Source organism: Xiphophorus maculatus, chromosome 10 (genome assembly GCF_002775205.1).
Source record: "Xiphophorus maculatus strain JP 163 A chromosome 10, X_maculatus-5.0-male, whole genome shotgun sequence".
In the NCBI taxonomy this organism is placed as follows: Eukaryota; Metazoa; Chordata; class Actinopteri; order Cyprinodontiformes; family Poeciliidae; genus Xiphophorus; species Xiphophorus maculatus.
The window spans coordinates 10,217,977-10,239,049 of NC_036452.1; the positions used below are offsets into that span (position 1 = coordinate 10,217,977).

General features: G+C 38.1%; 1 protein-coding gene across 1 annotated transcript in view; it reads right to left on the bottom strand.

The window, feature by feature from the left end:
* Positions 1 to 58: 58 nt before the first annotated feature.
* Positions 59 to 21,073, bottom strand: part of prkce (protein kinase C epsilon) — a 43,255-nt gene continuing 22,240 nt past the window's right edge. The window contains exons 3-15 of the mRNA XM_005794639.3: positions 15,261 to 15,426; positions 15,118 to 15,152; positions 13,618 to 13,706; positions 12,940 to 13,069; positions 10,457 to 10,599; positions 8,701 to 8,803; positions 7,513 to 7,703; positions 6,250 to 6,423; positions 5,984 to 6,138; positions 4,834 to 4,972; positions 4,103 to 4,291; positions 3,694 to 3,840; positions 59 to 2,640 (exon numbers count right to left, since the gene is read on the bottom strand). Coding sequence (XP_005794696.1) covers positions 2,491 to 2,640; positions 3,694 to 3,840; positions 4,103 to 4,291; positions 4,834 to 4,972; positions 5,984 to 6,138; positions 6,250 to 6,423; positions 7,513 to 7,703; positions 8,701 to 8,803; positions 10,457 to 10,599; positions 12,940 to 13,069; positions 13,618 to 13,706; positions 15,118 to 15,152; positions 15,261 to 15,426 — 1,811 coding nt within the window. The 3' untranslated portion in view covers positions 59 to 2,490. The remainder of the gene's footprint in view (positions 2,641 to 3,693; positions 3,841 to 4,102; positions 4,292 to 4,833; positions 4,973 to 5,983; positions 6,139 to 6,249; positions 6,424 to 7,512; positions 7,704 to 8,700; positions 8,804 to 10,456; positions 10,600 to 12,939; positions 13,070 to 13,617; positions 13,707 to 15,117; positions 15,153 to 15,260; positions 15,427 to 21,073) is intronic.

Here is a 21,073-nt window from a genome sequence, read left to right on the forward strand (position 1 = left end):
AATAGTAATAAAAAAGGGAGAAAAAGAGGGGGAAAAAAGCAGACAGAGTCGTCTGGGATGGATGTAGACAGCTCAGTGTTTTATTGGAATCAGACCAGACGGGGGACTAGCCCGGCTGTTGCACTACATTTTTGGCACAGAGAAAAAGATAAGAGTGACCAGGAACAGCCGTACCCCTGGGTGCACAAAGCGTCACTACACACTGACTCTACTGCACAGACAAGCAAACCGGCCAGTCTTCAGATCGCTGTACAAGAAACGCGACAAACCGTCCCTCTTTGTGTATGCATGTGTGGTTCAGAGGAAGAGAGAGAGACAGTGAAAGGGAGGAGGAGGAGGAGGAGAGGGCGAGCAAAGGGGAGAGTCAGTGAGTGCTGTGTGTTTGAAGTGAGAGGTAATTCAGCTGCTGGTTCACCAAGTTTCCTAACAACCGGCTGTAACAGACCTATAATGGTATAGTTATAGTTTTACACATAAAGGTTTTTAATCCTCCAGATACACTTTACAATAATAATAATAATAATAATTAATATAATAATTAAAAAAAGACACCAATAAGAAAGAAAAGCCATTTTGAAAAACAAAAATAATAATAATAAATCAAAAGTGAGAGCAGTTTTTGGCAGAAAGAGACAAAGAGAAGCAGGGAAAAGAGGAATTGCTGAAAGGGAAGATGGGCGAAACATCGGTGGTTGCTATAGATACAGAAATGCAGAAAACAAAAAGTCACGCACGACGTGGAGGAGATTAAAGTTCACACATTCATGTACACAAGTACATTCACAATACTTGGAGAAAAAAAAAAAAGAAAGAAAGAAACGGGGCAACACATTCACACCGGCCGGCAGGTCTCTGAAACTTAACAGACGGATGAAACAGTTGGACACCGGAGTTTTTTTTACTGCTACACAGGCCGCCTGTAACACTCTGCTCCACATAATTAGTTCAATAGCCTGTAACATTCACTGTACATACAGCGCCTTGTAAAACGCATACATGCCCCTGTCAGGTTTCCATACTGTTTTGTAATTTCACAACAATTTTAAACGTATTTCAATGGGATTTTATGAAACAGACCAGCACAAAGCTGCATCACTGCAAAGTAGAAGCAAATTATCAATCACTTTCACAATATTTGACAGATAAAAATCAGAAAAGTCATCCCCCTTTACTGTAATATGTCTAAACAAAGTACAGTATTCCAAGAAGTTTCCAAACAATAGAAACCACATTTAGGCAACAAGAAAGCCATTGTTGAAGCAAAGGCAGAAGAATTTCTGTTTGCTGTTTTTACTATCACTACAAACCATGTAGACAGCAATCTCTGTGCCCAAAATGTTCCTTTTTTGATTTTTTTTCTCCTGAACATCACCCTGAAAACAACATCTCCATCATAAAACACAGTGGTGGCATCATAATGCTGTGGCACTGCATTGTATGGAGATAAAAAAATACTTGAAGAAGACCGGTTTGAGGCTGTACAATACTTCATATTCCAGCAGCAAGACGACTCTAAAGATACAGCCAAAGCTGCACTGGTTTAGATTGAAGCCTATTCATGTCTTGGAACAGCCTAGTTAAAGTCTAGACCTAAAATTAAATGAGAATCTATAGCAAGAACTGAAGACATTTTCCAAGTAATAGGAATTAGCTTGAGCATTCTGAAAAAGAAAAACGAGGGAAATTGTCGGCCTCTAAATGTGAAAATGTGCTATTTGTCATTCTCCTTCCAATTTACGTTTATTAATTCTTGTTGTGTTGGTTTATCACAAAAAAATCAACATAAATTACATCATTATTTATCGTTGTCACCTGAAAATAAATGTGAATAAGTTAAAAAAAAAGGGTCTGAATGATTCTGCAAGGCGCCGTACGTAGGACAGGAGGACAGAAAGTGTGATAGTCAAAGCAATTTCACCCAAAATCCAACAGAACAAAACATTTTTAAAGAAAAAAAACAAACAACAAAATATATAGATAGTCATGGTATTGCACAAAAGGGTGTTTGGCCCTAACTGGTCCACGATAAGGACAGTAATAACACAGGAAGGGTGCTTGTCCATGCGCAACGACGCCCCCTTAAATAGCAGACGATACCGACACGATACAGCCACTCGACACAGGCTATGTACAAGCCTTCGCACCGCCACTCCGCTCTTTGTGTGTGTGTGTGTGTGTGTGTGTGTGTGTGAGAGAGAGAGAGCTGGTGCTGGTTAGAGAAGCAGTGTGAGTGTATCCATGTGTCTAAGTAGAGTACGTTTGTGTAAGAGCGGTGTGCGTGTTCATATTTATTGTCATAGTCATATTCATCATAAAACCCAGGCAACAAGAACGACACAATGCAAGTAAATAACGCTCCAGAAAAGTAACAACAAACAAGAGCTTTAAAAGGAAAAGATTGACCGTGCGAATGAGTGAGAGAGTGTGTTCTGGTTCTGCTGAGTGTAAGCACGCCAGGCGTTATTGTTGTCTGATAGGTGTGTGTGTGTGTTAGGTCTGCAGCTCCTCAGGGGCGCAGTAGGAGAAGTCCTTGAACTCGTCCTGGTTGATCTGTTGGATGATGGCCTCGTTGGTCGGCGTCAGCACCGGGTCCTCCTTGGTGAAGTCCTGGTCGAAGTTATTCACATCTCGCTTGGTTTTCTGCAAGTGAAAAGAAGCAAATTCTGAAACTTTATCATAACCTGATGCTTAACAGATTACACCACAGCGACACCTTCTGACCAAAAAGACTAACTACACTTTACAAAAAACCGAGTAAAAGCCTGTCCCACCCTGATTTGCTCTAGACAACAGCAGCAGGAACACACACCCTCCTGCACCAATGTTACGTAGATGTGTGAAAACCTTGAAAACAATTGGTTGCCGTGGAGACTTGCAGTTGTAAGTTGTGCTAACTTTTTATTAGTTTTGTGTTACCTCAGAGTTGTGTAAAAAAGATTTTTTTAAGTTAGAAAAAAAAAAAGTAAGAAGAAATAAAGTGGGGACTTGAAATGGTCCCCACTCCCGTTTAAATGGGTTCTTATTTTAACTTAATAATGTGAGTTAAATAATACAGGAATGTGCAATGGTTCAACTAGATGAGGGCAATATTTTTGTATATTGTGAAATAATTATTTGGTTTGAATTACAATTGTATTAAGTTATAAAAGCTCACAATTAAAGATTAATGAGCAATCCATACTTATGAAAAATGGTAAACTTGTCCACTTGATAAAATTAAAATTCTGATTTAAAACCAAAACTTTTTTTTGCGTTTTCAAGGCAAGAAAATTGCTTTAAAAATCCACACTGGAAAATTGCAGATTTGACATCACAGGCCCACAGCAACACAGATCCTCCACCATATCTAACAGCAGGGACGATGTGATTTATTCACATGTACATCCATTATTTGAGTACAACATTCAGCATTTATGTAAGGAGGTTTTATTAACTGTCTGAAGTTGGCTTCAGTGTGTTTTCTTTAGATCCACAAAATGAAAATTTTACTCAGATATCTTGGTGAGTTCAATTTACTGTGTTCTTGGCTTTACAGGTATATTTTACAGGTATATGTGCAGATACAGCTGTGCAACACTACTTTGACTATCCTGTTTTAACTTCGCTCAAAAAGCTTGAAGTTACCCCACATTAAACCAGCTGTGTGCATTCACAGATAAAATCAATTTGTTTCTAAGTGTGTGAGTTTCTTACAATCCGGGGTTTGAACGGCGGTTTCACTTTTCTCTGCTCCAGTAGAACCCAGTCGATTTCCCTGAAGAAGGAGTGGGTCTTGATGGCCTCCTCACAGCCCTGGGTCACCACACAGCCCAGACGCTTGACCGGGTTCTTCGTCATGAACTGAAAACAAAGATGAACGACGAGTTGAAAATAAGATGAACATGTTGGAGGCAGATGAGATGGGAGGGAGGGAGAGAAGGAGGGATGGATGGATGGATGGATGGAGGGATGTTTGTTTGGATGGAGGGATGAATGTTTGGTTGGATGGATGGTTGGATGAATGGATGAATGGATGGATGGATGGATGGTTGGATGTTTGGTTGTATGGATGGATGGATGAATGGATGGTTGGATGTTTGGTTGGATGTCCGCTGTAACGCACCGATCTGAGGATGGACACGGCCTCCTTGCTGAGCCAAACGGGATAGAGGACGTCATCATGGAGAATCGACTCAAACAGGTCATCTTCGTTGTCGGCCTCGAACGGCGGCTGGCCGGCCATCATCTCGTACATCAGAACCCCCAGAGCCCACCAGTCCACAGACGCTCCGTACTCGAGTTCCTGCAGGATCTAACACCAGCAGAACCAGCAGAACCACACAGATCAGCATGACAGACACACACCCGGAACATAGACCTGTAATCTTTATTACCTACATTTTATTTAATTAGCTGTTTATTATTTTCTTCCATGGCAGCTTATTTTGATCAGATCTGAAAGGTGAATTTTAATACTGCTGATGAATTCTTTCTTCAATCAAAAGAGTTTTATAAAAACAAAACTAAACAAAAAATAACTTCCCTAATAATTTAGTTCATCCAACTACTTATTTGAATATTTTAACGTCAGTTTGCAAATCATTCAGTCTGACTGCACTGACACACAAGAGGGTTCCTATCTCTTCTCAAAGTGAAATAGTTTCACTTTTATAGTTTCTTCAGAATTAAAATTTAAAAATATTAATATATTATTATTAAATAACAATAATACTATTAATATGAGTAATTTTCAAAATACACTAGGAACCCGTAGAAGACTATTTTTCTTTTTTGGCTTTTTTATACTCCATAATTTGTTGTTCTGCGTCTCTAGCTAAGCTAATTTTAGCTCACCTCAGGAGCAATGTAGTCAGGTGTGCCGCAGAAGGTGGTGGTGGTCACACCGTTGATGATGCCCTCCTTGCACATACCAAAGTCTGCTAGCTTACAGTGTCCCTCTGCATCTAGGAGAATGTTATCCAACTTCAGGTCCCTGTGAGAGCAGGATGCAGACAGAGGGGGAGGGTCAGTGCCATCTGCTTCCTCCAAAGGTTGGAATCGTTGTGTAAACTAGCATTTTTCAAAGTGACGGCCACCAGGTGGCCTACGAGGTCGCCTCAGAAAGTTGGAGGTAAGATGTGAAAAAAAAAAAATTCACAAAATCTAACCTGTTTTTCAATTATTATTATAAAATAAGAGTTAAGTTATTGAAATGGTATTTGCCATGTTCATCTTTCTAACCGGCTGCCAATCAAACTTATCAAGCTGTTTTGCTGATCAAGCAAAAAACCCTAAGAACTCATGGCTATCTAAAATCAGAAGGAAAGTTGAAGCATTTATGTATGCTAAACAAGTGTAATAATCATTGAAAAGTGAATAAACACAAAGTGAATACATTCTGAAACTCAGTATTTCTTTACATATTTTGTTGCATTGTCTGTGGGTTTGTAATGGTTCCCAGACCAAAGGGAATGATGTGTGTAGGGGTGTCCAGATATAACTTTTTCACTTCCAATACGATACAGATATTACAGCTTTGAGTGTTCGCCTGATACAATATCATAACAAATTATACATACTTTCCTTAGTGTGGAATGGTAAAAAAAGGCTTGATCAAGTTATATTACTCAAACAGAGAACAATAGTCAACAACAACACATATGAGAACAACCGAACCGTTTATTGTATCAATAGGTCCTTATAGAAATGCAGACTGAGTGCTTCTAACAATGAGGTCATATCGGCGATTTTAGACACAGGTTGAAATCGGATACTCGTTTTTTGGGTGATTTTGGACCGATTTTTGCCTTGAATATCGGATCGGGACAATCCTAGCTATTTTGGAAAAGTTTGGGAAGCCCTGGTGTAACATTCTTATCAGAACCATTTAGTGGGAATGTCTGGTGAAAGAAGTTTCTAAACTCTGTTTCACTCAAAATTATAAAAGTTTCAATGAAATTGATCAATCTCTTAGCCTCAGGGTATATAGGCCAGGGATATTTACCGGTAGATGACTCCATTCCTATGTAAAAACATCAGAGCAGACGTGACTTCGGCGGCGTAAAATCGAGAGCGAGACTCATCGAACTTCCTGGATCTCTGAATCTGGAACATCAGGTCTCCTCCGTTCACATACTCCATCACAAAGAATAAACGATCCTGCACACAAAAAGAGACGTCAGAGGATGAGACAACGACAAGCAGGTGATTTAAGATTAGATTTCATTTTAAATCTAACTATTTTAGCGCACGGTTTTGTTGCGCTCCTACCCGTGTCTGGAAGCAGCAGTAGAGCTGGGTGAGGTAGGGGTGGCGGCGGGCGAGGGCCAGGATGCGCTTTTCTGTCATGGTGCAGTCTACGTCGTCATCCTGAAGGATCACATCTTTCTTCAAAACTTTGACAGCATAAACCTCGTCTGTCCCCTTCAGCTCCCCCAACATCACCTGGTTACAGCATAAAAAAGAAAATCATAACTCTGTTCAAGAGTTAAAGTTGTTACTTCAAATCTTTCAAACAGAGGATCAAATCTACAGCCAGAACTCAGCCTGACTGATATACGGAGCAGAAACTAAAGACAGGAGCAGAAACAAACGCCTGGAAACCTCCATGAACTGAAGCAAAGCTGCAACGATGATCCACCAAAAATGAAAACTAATAAAGCCATAAGGAAAAGAACTTAGATTTATCGCTGCAGAAGGAAACGGTACAATTGACTGAATCATGAGTTGTACTTAGTTTTACCATTACTGGATACTTTTTCAGCTTTGGTAAATGTAATCTTAGAATTACCTGGATTTAGGATTGGTTCTGGTCTTCAGATGCTTACACTGCAAAAACACATAAGCTTAAATCTTAATCTTAAATCTAAGTATTTTAGTGCAAATACCTTAGTGTATTTGAAATAAGACAAAACTAATGTACAAGTAACTTTCAGCAAGATATAGGAGATTGTTTACAGTAGATAATCCCTGAATATTGATATATAATGTACTACTACTGGCAGATTGTTTCACTTATAGAAAGACATTTTCCCCATATTTTAAATTACATAATCTGCCAGTGGAAATAGTTTTTAAAAAAAAAAAAATCAATATTAAGAAATAATTTACTTAAAACAAGCTCTTATGTCTTGCTGAAAAGTTACTTGTAAGTTAGTTTTGTTTCATTTTCAGCGTACTAAGATATTAACACATGAAACTAGACAAAAATATTTGGTAAGATTTTATGCATTTGGATTATAAAATGAAAATGATTTTGCTGTCATGGTTTGACACTTAAGAAAACAATGACATAACCTCAAAATACAATATGTGCGTGTTAAGAAGAAAACACACTGAGCTGAAATCCAAAATCCAGCAGATTAAATATCACAAGCAACCACAGTCAAATCTCACAATGCAGTGCAGAGATGAAAGGACACCTGAAGGAAACACTCAGCTGCTGTGCTATCAATTAAAAAAACTGTTTTATTAGAAGCATAATGAGCAGCAAACAAACAAACATCCCCCTCAAACACCCTCATGCTGCTGCACCTTGCCAAAGCTGCCTTTGCCGAGGACTTTGATAAAGTTAAAGTCCTCCAGAGCCCTCCTCTGGGTCTGTCCGTTCTCCCTGGCAGCCGAGGATGGCGAGGAGGAGGAGTTGGTGGGGGAGGAAGATGTGAGTTGGGGTCTCTGCTCGTCGAGCGACAGCGATTCCTGCAGGCGCGATAGCTCTGCCAAGTCTGTGGGCGTCATCAGAAAAGCTGATCAGACGTAAGCTAAAATAAAAACACCCTGCCTTCCTGTCTCCTTTTTTTATTTAAGTTATATACACAGTTGGAACCAGACGTTTGTATGTAAACTTCTGATTTTGAAGACATTAACAATTAAATCTGTTACATATTATTTCTCATTGTTGTGGCATTTAGCACACAGAAATAATTCTGGTGATTCTGACTGACCTAAAACAAGAGAATCTTGTCCTGATTTAACTTCAGGCAGTGAGAGAAAAAGGTGAATGTTATTATTCAGTGTATATAAACTTCTGACTCTGGTTTAAACTGTGTACATCCCTCTAAACCCACACTTTCCTCCAATAATAGCAATATACAATATATTTTTATTTATTTCTTAATACACATTTATTTTACATCAAAGTACAAAATACATGGTGCAGTACATTACATGAATGAAAAAGAAACACAAAACAAACAAAGAAAGAAAAAGAAACATAAAATACAGCGTTTTAATGAATTAATATTATTAACTGTGTGTGTTTGCCATTCTATCATCATGATTAATATGAAAATTACCAGTAATGTAATTATTTTTTCCAAACTTATCACAATTATTATTATTATTACTATTATAATACTGGAGGAGACTCTTAGTTTTGTGGCTCATATTCAAATAAAAAAAGAAACAAGACTTCTTCCACAAAGAGAAAGTTAACTTTTCACTTCTCAGCTTGCAAAGTGTGATAATGACTAACTGTGACAACCAAATGGTTGTGGGCGGTGCGGGATAATTCACGTCTAGTCCCTGTATGTTCATAAACACCTCTCTGTACTTATTTCTCAACATGAGCCACAATATTGTTGCTGGAATCAAATGAAAACCTCTAACTGGTTTATTAGAGAGTTAAAAACTGTGTCCTGTTACAGCAGCTCATCCTAAAATGGTTTTAATAAGCCCAAAACTTGTTTTTCCTCAACATTTTGTGCGTGTGCAGTGTGTTACCTTGCTCTGAGGGGGAGGTGGGGACAGCTGGCTGGCTGAAGCTGTTGTCCTCCGTCTGAGAGAGCTCAGGCGGAGACTGGGGAGCGTCCTGCCCTGAGGTCAACTGGGAACACAGAGAGACGACAAAATCGTTCCTTCTGGCAGGGTGTAACTTTGTGCTGCAAGTTGGTGGGGACACATTGTGGGGACGGCGCTGATGCACCCACAGTTATGGAAAGCCATTTTTATGCTAAGAAAAAGGCACAAACTTAAATGTGAAAGCCATACAGTCATATTTAATAAATTAGGATATACGTCCTGATGGAGGCTTGCCAGATTAATACTACTTTTTGAAAATAACTGTTTAGCAGCTATTAAACATACTAAGAGATATAAAGATGTCAAAACATCCAACCTCTAAAGTCTTTCACTCGGTGGAGGATTTACAAAAAAGGATCTTTTCCTTCATATTCTGTTTTATGGAATGAGTCTGTATATATCGGCTCAGCTACAAAAGTTTGTCATATTTTTTGTGAAGAATTATCACAATAATATATTTGCCATTTATTACGTTATATTCCCGACTCAATGCAGAGCAGTAGCGCATGCGGCGCACTGCAGCATAGAGTTAAGGTGCGTTCACGCCAAACGAGTTTTGAGGGTCAACCGGGTCTGGTTTATATTCAAAGTCTATGTGGGGCACTGGACAAGTTAGATGCGCTCGACGCCCAAAACGCTCCAAACGGTTAAAACTTTTGAGTTATTTATATTTACCCTTTCTGTCCTACGTCCTAAAACTAATTGCCCCTTGAGGATAAAAATTATACCTTGTCTCTTATTTGGAGGCCAGTAAAAAACTTATTTCGCATTTTAAGCCATTTGGAGGTGGACGTGCAGGTGCTGTTTGGTTCATCGTTTTGCTGCATAACCAAAATCCATTTGAGCTTCAGGTCACAAACTTATGCCTGGACTTCAAGATTTTCTGACAGACAGCAAACAAATAAATGGCCTCCATCTATAACAGCTGGATGTTCCTCCAGGAGCAAAATAGCCCCAGACCATGATTGTGTGACATTCTTTCACATATCTTCCAAAAAGTTCAATTTTTGTTTTATTAGTCAACAAAATATTTTCCCAAAGCTCTTTGGGAATTATTAAGATGCTTTTTGGAAACAGAGAGAAGTGTCTTTGTGTTCTGTTTTTGTCTCAAACCTCTTCCGTAGCAGAAAACTTTGCTGCAGTCTCTTTCTTTTTGCTGAGTCAAGAACGTTGACCTTGTGCTCCAGTACCTCCCAACTTGTTCTGGGTTATTTCCAAACTGGTAGGACTGTTTCTTATCTGTTGTTGGATTCCCTGAGATCAGCACATGACGTGTTGCTTTTGAGATTTTACTCAACTGCATGTTGTCTCTTTGTGATTCTACAGGTCTGGACTTAATCGGGTTTAGGTGAAGAAATTGAACTCAGTCAAAAAAAATGTGGCTGATCACATTTAATTTGTGACTTAAAAATGGAAGAGAAATGTTTTTCACACCGGTCCAGGATGAATTTGATGGCTTTTTCCTACATTTTGGATTTACCCAGGTCAAATTTGTCTGGTGATAAGACATGTTTGATGAAACATAATTGTGACAGAAAAGCAAAAGCAGAAGTAGAAATATAAGAAACCACTCAAATTGTTTTCTAAAGGACAGGACTTTGCTGGAGAGTACTTCAGTTTAAATAGCGGATCATCTAGCCATGATGGCGGCGGCTTGGGCCACATTGTATCCAGTTACCTTCCTCATCTGCTGTGCTGTGCTGGAGATTGTTTCAGGTGTGACTCCCATGTCAGCCAGCACCTTGGCGATTCCTCGGGCGTCCACCCCACAGTTAGGAGCTACATTGGTCTCACAGCGCCGGTGCACGTTCATCTTACACACTGCGAAAACAGCAGGAGGACATGCAAGGAAGTCAGGTTTGACCTGTTGGAAAAAAGGCTTTCTAGCTCCGATATTGGACCGGTGCCGGCTGTGGAGTATGGAAACAGGTCAGAAGTCGGATGCACATAAAACAAGTATCCATCAGGACGCCACTGACACTAGAACACTGTATGTTCATGCAGAGTATTGAACTTTCAGAAAATAAACATAAAAACACATAGATCACATAAAAACATGATTCAGTAGGGCGTGCCGTGGTGGCATAGTGGTTAACGCGACCCATATTTGGAGGCCTTGAGTCCTCGACGCGGGTTCGACTCCCGGACCCGGCGACATTTGCCGCATGTCTTCCCCCTTCTCCTTCCCCATCCCTGTCAGCCTACTTTTGTAAAAAGGGACACTAGAGCCCACAAAAAGACCCCCTGGAGGGGTAAAAAACAACAACAAAAAGACATGATTCAGTGATGTTCTTAGCATGGCTAAGAGGCATATCTGTAATAAACTGTTTCATTTTACCAGTTAATATTTAGTTTATTTTTGCCTAATCAACAGTAAGCTTTAGTACACATTTTCTGCTCGTCACCAACTCCAAATGCAGATAGACTTTTTTAGAAAGTGTCTGTTAGTTCAGCCACCAGCATCAACAGAATGTGAGACATGAATAGACGAAAGATGGTTAAAAAGACACTTTTCTCTCATTACAATATGCGACTGCCGTCACTCCAAAAGACACCAACCAAACACGGTTTTTCAGCTGAAAAAACTCTTGGCAAATGTTGTGTCGCATCTTATTTTAATTGCATGCTTGCCAAAAATAAATATTTCCCTGTCGCATTTTAGAGGTGCTAGATGAGGTCCTGTCTCCAGTCATCACATAACAGAACACTAAATTAAACCCGTCTGTCCAGCACAATATTGTGCAGAACAGCACCGGATAAAATTACATCTCACTTTGTCTGATGTTAATACTGTAGATAAAAAAAACTACTCAACAGATCAACCCTACACGCTATTAATGTTAAAACAATCAGAAAGAGTTGAGCTTTTCACATGTTGGAATGAACAATCTAGAGAATGTGACATTTTTTTAATTTGATTAAATGATTAATTGTCAGAGTAATCGATAGAATAACTAATTACTGAAATAATCACCGATCTGTTGAGACCTCTTTACATGTTTGTCTGTATCATGTGGTATTTCTACTTGAATGGTCAGCAATCAATCGCACATGAATCATACAGTAAACAGCTGCAGGAACACTGAACTTATTCTCTGCTGCCTCAAAATGTTTCCCTTTAGAAACTCAAGGGTTTGTTTTTGTCAGTATCCTCCATCTTGTCCAAAAACTACACAAATGTATAATTTCTCTTTTAGCCTCCTTTAAAATTTATTACAAACTAACACTGCATGTGGAACCTTTCTGATATCAGCTTCTATAAACTTCAAATTAATTAAATAAAATCCACATTAAATCTTTCAGCTGAAGTACTCCACTGCTAAACATAATTTAGCCCGTTTGTCCTTAGACCTGTCACAATAAACAATAAATTGATTAATCGCACGGTAAATTAAAACAGGTTCAATCATTTTCATTTGCATGATTTATTGTTTTTCTCTTTTCTCTGCTTCTATCAAATACTGAATGACAAAAGGCTTCATTCAGTTTGGTGCTTTGGTCTCAACTAGCCCTTTTTTGAACGACAATGTTGTTTACAAAGACTTCATGAGTCATTTCAGTTGTTTTTTTCATTTGTTTATTTTGAATATTTAAAATGTCTTCCAGTTTTAGTGTTAGAAGTTCAACCAAATTTAAAGTTTATTAATTTTTCACAACGTGTTCTTGCATTATTATACCTTTACCATCAAATTCTTGAAGATTGTCTCAAAACAATAACATTATGGTTTATCCCAATGTCTGGGACAATTTATCATCCAGTAAAATGTGTCATTACGACAGGCCGATGTCTACTGACAGTTCTCTGAAACTGACTGACTGTTCACGAAGCCACACTGACAAAGCCTGAAGTACAAGATCTGGGACTAGACCTGAGATTTAGGTATGCCCTAAACATGCACTATTCCTAAAAATAGCAAAAAATTACCCAAAACCTGTTTTTGCCACAAAACTACTCAACTTATATGAAACATAAAATTCCTGTATAAAATATTCATTAATTTTAAAAGTAAGATTCAATTACTGCAAACTACAGACAGCAAACAACTCCCTTTGAAGCTGGTGAGTTGATATTGGCTATTGTCCTGAAGCTTTTATTTAGACTTTTATTGAAAAGTGTTGTCTTCTTTCAGATGGTAAATTTGTGGTTGAGTTGAAACTCACCTTTACACTGAAGGCCCTGCTTCAAGAGGCCCCACAGCAGAGAGCCACAGTGGTCACAGAAGGTAGGCACCTTGTAGTTGTGGATACTGAACTTGTGGGGAATGTTAACACTGAACCCCTTTGAACCCACCTGCAGAGGGAGACACACCCACACAAACACTCAACACAAAGGATTACACAGAGGAATCCTGTGTAATCCTCAACATGTTTGAGGTTGTAGCAAACTCTGGATTCATTTTCTATTCATCTTTATTAAGCCTGCAAGAAGCAGAAAAAAGTGGGACATAACCAAAACTTACACAAGCACAAATATCAGCATGAATACAGTTGAAATCAGATATTTAGATACACTGAACAATTAGACATAATTTTTTTTCTCCCTGTCTGACAAAATCCAGATAACTTTTTCTGTCTTAGGAACTATTGCCAAAATATTTGTTGTTTTCAAAATCAGAAGCCCAGAATTTGATGTCTTGGCTTTGTAAACTTTTGGTTCACAACATGGAGGCACACTGTGGGCGTATTTCAAGGTATTACAAGGTGCACAAACATTTCTTTTGTGTCACATTTTGGCATTTAAGAAGTAGATGGTCCTAACAGACAGACAAAGAGGGAGAAAAGACGTTTACAGTACATGTAACCACGTGGATTTAACTGCATGCGTTTGCAGACGTTTACCTTCTCGGTTGTGTCGTCCTGCTTCTTCATCCCAGCGCACTTGGTGATGATGAGCATATGGCAGCGCTTATGGACAACACAGGTACACACTGAAAGCACCAATGCATTGCAATCACTCCTGTGCTGTTGTAATTAAAGTTTGGCAAATACTGATTAATTAAAAAGATGGAAATGAGTTTAAAGAATCTACTATTATTGACGTAAATGGAAACAATTGGATAAGTGACTGATTTTTTTATTTTAATATAACAAAATAAATATATCTTAATTCTGTATTGAAAAGTTTTAGATGTTAAAAAGGACTTTTTAAACTAACCAGTATCATGTAATTCCAGCTGGTTCTTTTGGTCTACTTAGTTTTGTTTCTTCTGAAAATGTCAAAAATTGTTTTTGCAACGCTGGAAAAGTCTGCTAACCAAATATACTTATAATACAAAATATTACCAAGAAGTTTTGGTCCAGTTTCTAGAGCAAATATCTTAGTATACTTAAAATACAACTAAGTTGGAAGTTACTTCTCAGCAAGATATAGGAGCTTGTTTTAAGCAAAAGAAACGTTATATTTAAAATAATTTGGTTGGTTTATTGGGATGGGATGGATGGATGATCTTAATACACTTATTTTAAGTGTATTAAGATATTTGTACTAGATACTAATCCAAAACTACTTGGTAATATTTTGTGTTTTTGCAGTGAATAATAATAATAATAATAATAATAACAATAATAATAATTATTATTATTATTATGGTTACATAAAGTTTCCTCGTCAGCTAAACAAAAAGGAGATATAGCAACATATCACATTTCTTTAATTCTATAAAAAATGTAAATAATAAAAATAAAACAACATTTTGTATTTTAGAAGTATTTTTAGAAGAGCTGTTCCAAGAACAGACCTTCCCTGCAGACAATAAATATCCAGAAGCAAACCAACTAAGTTGCAGGAGCTAATCAAGATTCCTTCAGGCTGCTCAGATACTTAAGCCAAACCTTACTTGATAAACATATGAAAAGTACTCTAATTAAAACACAGTAAGCTGTCCCAGAAGAGTTAAAACTATTTAAGTTATCAGTGAGTAGATGTGAAACCCAGGAAGCCCAGATTGAATTACTGATGAGGGCATTTAAGCCTCATCGAATGCCAAATGACTTTCGTGCTGGGGTTTCTAATTCCCACATAATTCTTGGGGGATTTGATGACTCTGGTGTGTCAGGTTGGAGTCTTTGCTGGTAAGAATTTCTACAAACAAACTATCACATGTATGTGGCACAACCTTCTTCATGCATTAAATGTGCATGTTGTTTTGCAGAAGGGTCCTGCTCTGCATTTTTTAAAGCGTTAAACACTTGGTGTAGTACTGATAATGAATGGCTCCAGAACAAATCACACCCGTCACTCAGCAACATGTAATCCTCTCCCATGTTCCCCGGCTTCAATAATAAATAAAGTGCCATGTTACATGAGAAATTTGGACAGGGTTGGGGAAAAGTACTCACTCTGACACTGGTATCCCTGCTTCCCCAGCACACCCCTATCAGATCACACACAAGAGCAGCCAGCGTTATCAGCCAGGCGGGTTCAAAGAAACTCAACTTCTGATGCAAATGAGCTGCAACAGATGTGCTTATGTGTTGCCTACCAGATAAAATCTCTGCAATGTGAGCAGTAGGTCGGTTGTCTCAGGTAGGTGGCCATGAACTTGTGTCCGTTGACTTGGTGGACGCGTCTTCGGACGGCTCCTTGTCGCCGGCGAGGAGTGATCCTCTCGCGGAAAACCCTCTCCTCATTCTCGTTTGTCCCCGAGGCTGTCGATTAAACACACACAGTCGAGTTTCAGGTGTTTTAAGGGCCACTTCCAAGTCAGGTTTTCGCTCCATGTAGAAGTCAACACTCTCAATTCATTCATTTTAAGTCAACTTTGGTTTTTGAGGGACAAATCCAAGTTAGGTCTCACATCTTTTGCTTCAAGTCCAAGTCAAGAGTCTAGCCTTTAGCCCCGAGTCTCACGTCTTTTGCTTCTAGTCAAAGCCAAGGGCCAAGTCTTTGAGGGATCCAACTCATGTCTTAAATGTCTTGCCCAAAATAAAGTGTCAAGTTTTTCATTTCAGTGTCTTTAAAGCTGTGCATAAAACAAGTCTCAAGTATATGAGGGGGAAATCCAAGTCAGGTCTCAAGTGTTTCACTCCCAGTACAAGTCAAGTATCACCTTTTTTTAAAGTCCAAGTCAGGTCTCAAGTCCCATTGAAGTATTTACTGAAACCATGACATGAACTGCTGTAAATAAGCTTGAAATGAATTGGAGTAATAGTTTTTGGCATAACTTCACTTCAGCTTTACATTTCTCTTAAAAAAAACTTTTTATATTGCCTTTTTTGGTGTTTTATGTTTAGGTCCCACCATCTAACATCTTTATTTAGTGTCATTTGTTTACATTTTGGTATACATTAATGACATATTCAATGATTTTTTTATTGTCACACCGCCTTTGCTTGTTTGTGGTACGAAATTTGGACTCAGGTCCCAGATTAAGAAATTTAATACACAAATAAAACTAAATAAATAAGCTATAAAGTAATTTATGTGATATATAGATATGCATACTAAAAAAGTGTCTGTGTGTGTGTGTGTGTGTGTGTGTGTGTGTGTGTGTGTGTGTGTGTGTGTGTGTGTGTGTGTGTGTGTGTGTGTGTGTGTGTGTGTGTGTGTGTGTGTGTGTGTAAATAATTTATGAGATGGTGCAGCTTGAGTTCAGCAGCCTGATGGCGGTGAATCAGACAAAACACATAAAATCCAAGTAGAAAAATTGTTTGCTTTTTAATTGTGAAACTACAAAAAAAAATGTAAATTAATCATTTTTATAACTTAGAATGTAAGTGTAGATTGAGCAATTTTAAAACTTATGCAAAAACACAGCAAACAACATTGTTATATTAAACTACAATAAAATACAGGCAAAATGCCTTTTAAAATGCATCTTTGTACAACTGTATTAAAAACATTTTTAGAATTGTGAGAGATAGAGAAGTTATTTTGTTCTGACATAATCTAAAAGCATTTATTGCAGACATCAGCTTGAGGGACAGCCATGTGATCATTAATCTGCAGCTCACAAGAACAGATTGTTCTGAGCCATTGTTAGCACAGCTTCAATGAACTTCCCAAGGCTATAAATCAAACGCACCCTTTCACAGGAGAATGTGCATCCTTAGCAGAGGTGTACACTGTCTGTGCCTTACGTAATGGCTTAATTACATGAGAGAAAGACTCAAACACCATACCACAGGTCTGATTTAAGCTTTGAGTCAATAGCCACTTTTACATGGACATAAATAATCAGAATAAATAAAAATGTACCATGTAAGCAATTCTGCTCATTCTGAATAAAACTGTAATCCGGATGAGAGGGGTAGTTTATGCCGGTTCATAACCCGAACGCTGTGCATGTCAACACTTATAATCATGTCATTTTGATAGCTGCAAACTGACTTTACTGCGCATGTGTGCCCTATGTCAACTTGACGTAAATCAGACTTCGGTGGCTAGACGATATATTGTGGAAGCCAAACCGGTCAGTTGATCTCTCATCCTGTAACGAAGGAAGACCAACAGCATACTGCTTAGTCTGTAGCTTAATTAGTGAGTGCAGAAACGTCTCAACCGTTATCAGAGCCCGGCTCGGGTTCATTCTGGGAACTCAGGACACATAATGAAGACACTACTGCGTTTGTTTGTTTTTATGTTCAGGACAGAGAAACACAACTTTTGTGGGTTTCTAGGAAATTTTAAAATTCTGTCAGCTATGTCAACTGTGTCAGTGCTTCTATTATGTATAAAGGCTGGTGTATGTAATTTAGGTTTGAATATATTTGAATATGATCAAGTAATTCTGCGCATCTAAACAGTTTTTGTCACTTAAGCAAAACTTTTTTGTGACTTAAGTGCGACTCAAGTAAAAAAAAAGTCTTAAATTTTTACTGAGTCTTGAGTCTGCTTTTTTTTGGCAACTTAAAAAGTATGACTTGAGACTAAGCAAAGTCTTCACTCTTTCTATCTGCAACTTAACTACATCTCACCTACAGCTGTAAATAATTATTTTAGTAATCGATTATTCTCTGGTAAAAATTAACACATCCTGCACATTTTTAATTTAATCACGTAACCCTTTCTTGCACAATATTAGAAACACATTAAAAGATGCAAAATAAATAATTCAATTCCTTTTTTAAATAAGGCAATAAATATTTTATTGACTAAAATGCAGTAGCAATCCTTCAGTGAATACTTTGTGATCTGTAGCAAAGGATGCAGCTAAAAAAATACTTCTAACATCAAGATGTGAAAAACCCAGCCATTTCTGCTTAACTTAACACTCGATAGGGCTGACCTGTCGATTATTTTTTATCTATTAACCGATTGATGATTTGAATTTAAAAGGTGCTTAATGGGAGATGTTTTGTTTTTTTTTTTTTACAGAATTTGATCCCTTTTTTTGCTAAAACCGCCACTGGAGGAGTTCAGATTTACACATAAAAAAGGATTTATTTTATCTTGAATGCAAAATGTATGTATTATGTGTACAGTTTTGGCTTAATAGGTGCTATAAGAGAACTGTTCATTTTGAGTCTGCATGCTCTAGGTATGAATTAATCAATTACTTGACGATTCTTTCAATAATTCATTCATCACAATTAATGTGATTAATTCTTTCAGCCCTAAACTCACCACAAATCTTTTTTCACAACTTAAATGTGAGTCAAGCTCTCAGCTCTCGAGTCCTTATCTCTAATTCAGCCACAAACTTTCTTCCAACCACTCTTTTTATTCTTAGCACAACGGTTTGTAAAAATCGGGATTAGGCATCATGTTGCTCAGGATGTTTAATCATTCAATGTCTCCTCTTCCTCCTCAGTCCTTCCTCCCTCTTTAAAAAAGACGCCCCACACTTACCGGAGGCCTATGCATATATATACGTGTGGAAAGCTATTTATGCTGCCGTGTGTGGGCACCAAAACGAAGGACAGCATATTAAAATACTCCTCCTCGATGAACAACATCCAACCAGTCCTTTTTACTTCCTCTCTGCATCCCCCCGATAGATAAATGCTTTCGAAGAGTAACCTTAAGACAAGAGAACCACCTCCACTCTAACTCCCACACACACTCCTTCCCTCGGCGCTCCTGTCCTAGTTAGCCTTTCTCTCACTCCGCCAGCTTCTCTCTCCGGGGTACGCTGTAGATGTGGTTACTGCTGAGCCTCTCCGCAGTTCGATTACAGACAGGATGTCTAGGGAGTTTGTGTATGTGGACACGGGTGTAAATCTGTATTCCTGTATCTGTGTGTGATGCACGTTGGTTGGAGGGGAGCAGCAGCTAAATAGTCCATTACGGAATTAATTTTGCTTTACATAATACATCATCCATATGTCTCGGACACACACACACGTACACACACACGCTGAGTAGTAGAGGAGAAGAGGCCTAACAACTGGTAAGAGTTAATGTCTTGGAGACGGCCGTACTCTGGACCTGAAGAACAACCATCTGGGAGACGGTCGCCAAATAAACAGAAACACGAATGTCCAACTCTGACAAAAACAAGCAAGAAGCCGACAGCAACATCAAAGCAGAAGCTTTATAGAAACAAAATGGATTTTCAAAGGACAATGAATCTACAGTAAACCTTGTGATGCGGTTGTCTGATATTATCTGTATTCCCCGAGCACCACACTTCATTACATGAGAAGAAACTATGTGCCACGTGATCGTAATAATAAAATGCCACAATGTGTCTCGTCAAAGTGAAGTCAATCTCACAAAGCATATAAAAGTCTTGTGACTTTTCCACAGATGTAAAGGTAGATGTTTTTTGAAATCTTGAAACCTGGTCTTTATAATTGAGATTCTGATTCTAAAGCAAGAAAAAGAGAATTTCTGACTTTGCTATGTTGCATTGAGCTCACAAACTGAGATCATCAGACTTGGTGACAATCAGCCAAATTGTTTGATCGAGACTTTTCATACACAATGAAGGCAACACAAAGTGTTTTACAGAAACAAGAGGCTGTAATAAAAGAAAAAACTTCTACATGCATCATCATTCGTGGATGGATGAACAAATGGGGAGATGGACAGACGAATGGACCATTCAGGCAGCTATCCTGCAGCTTCACATTGTTTTCATTCTGAGCAACAACAACAGAACATGGGTCACTTTCTTAAAAAACTCATGTTTCATTTAAGCAATTTTAATGTCAAAGTTTGCTCTTTAGTATTTGCCATGGACTTCAATAAGAAGACAAAAACATGGTTGATAAAAGATTAGCACTTTGTGTTGCACCTTTCATTTTTAAAAGATTTTAATTAGCCAGTATGTTTTTTAATGGCATTTCACTGTGAGACTTTATTTAACTCCATCAACCTCGACCTTGAAAATCACATTTGTGCCATTTTTGTATTGTGGTCAAAATCACTTACAGGACCGAACTATGGAGACCCAGCTGTACTTTTTTATGTCAACCAAAAAAAATGTGATTCTTAATTTTACAACATTTTGATTTGATCTTGTAAATCCAGTACTTGCTATATAAACAACCAAACAATAGTATGTACCACATTAAAGCCGTACAATGTGCCGAGATACAGCTGTCTGATTGAAAATCTGATTAAATCAACACAGGTCTTTAACGACAATGCATTATTGCACTTAGAAGAAAGATAACACTAACATATAAGCCTTAGCAAGCAGAAAGAAAGCCAGCAAAATTACACATGATGAATAAAAGAAGAAAAGGTTTCTGTAGTTTCATAAATATTAGTATTATCTTGACAATTTTGTGCTACCCAAGAAAAGAAAAAGATAAAGGTGAAATATGGCTTCTACATTTCTGCTGTGGTTTTAGAGACGACAGATATTTGGTGTTAGTAAAAATGAATCTTAAAAAGTCACATTTCAGAGTTTCTATGGAAATAATCTCCGAATTCCCAAACAATTTGTTTTGTTTTGGTTTAGTTCAAGTAACTGAGTGCATCACATCTGCAAAAAAATCTCTGAATATTCTCAGTTTAAGTGATATTATACTGTAGGTGTGTTCATCTTTGGAACAACAGATGTAGTGGGAGAGAGAGAAAAGTGGAGAAATAAGAAGCAGAGAAAGATGTCCTTCCAGTTTCTAAAGCTGCAGAGAACAGATTGCACCAGGGGAAAAAAAAATAAATCTGCTAAAAATACCACGTCTTCCTCTACTTCTCACCCTCCATCTCTGCAATCATTACTCCTTTCCTTCCACAAGTACACACATACTAACACATACACACACCATTTGTTTTTATCAGCATGCATTAACGTGACGAGCTCCTGAGCCGGCTGAACTGAAGAGAAAAAGTTCAGGAGTGGGCGGAGAGTGGGTTGTGAGGTCACCGCAGAGTGGCCAATCATCCATGAGGAGGGCAAGA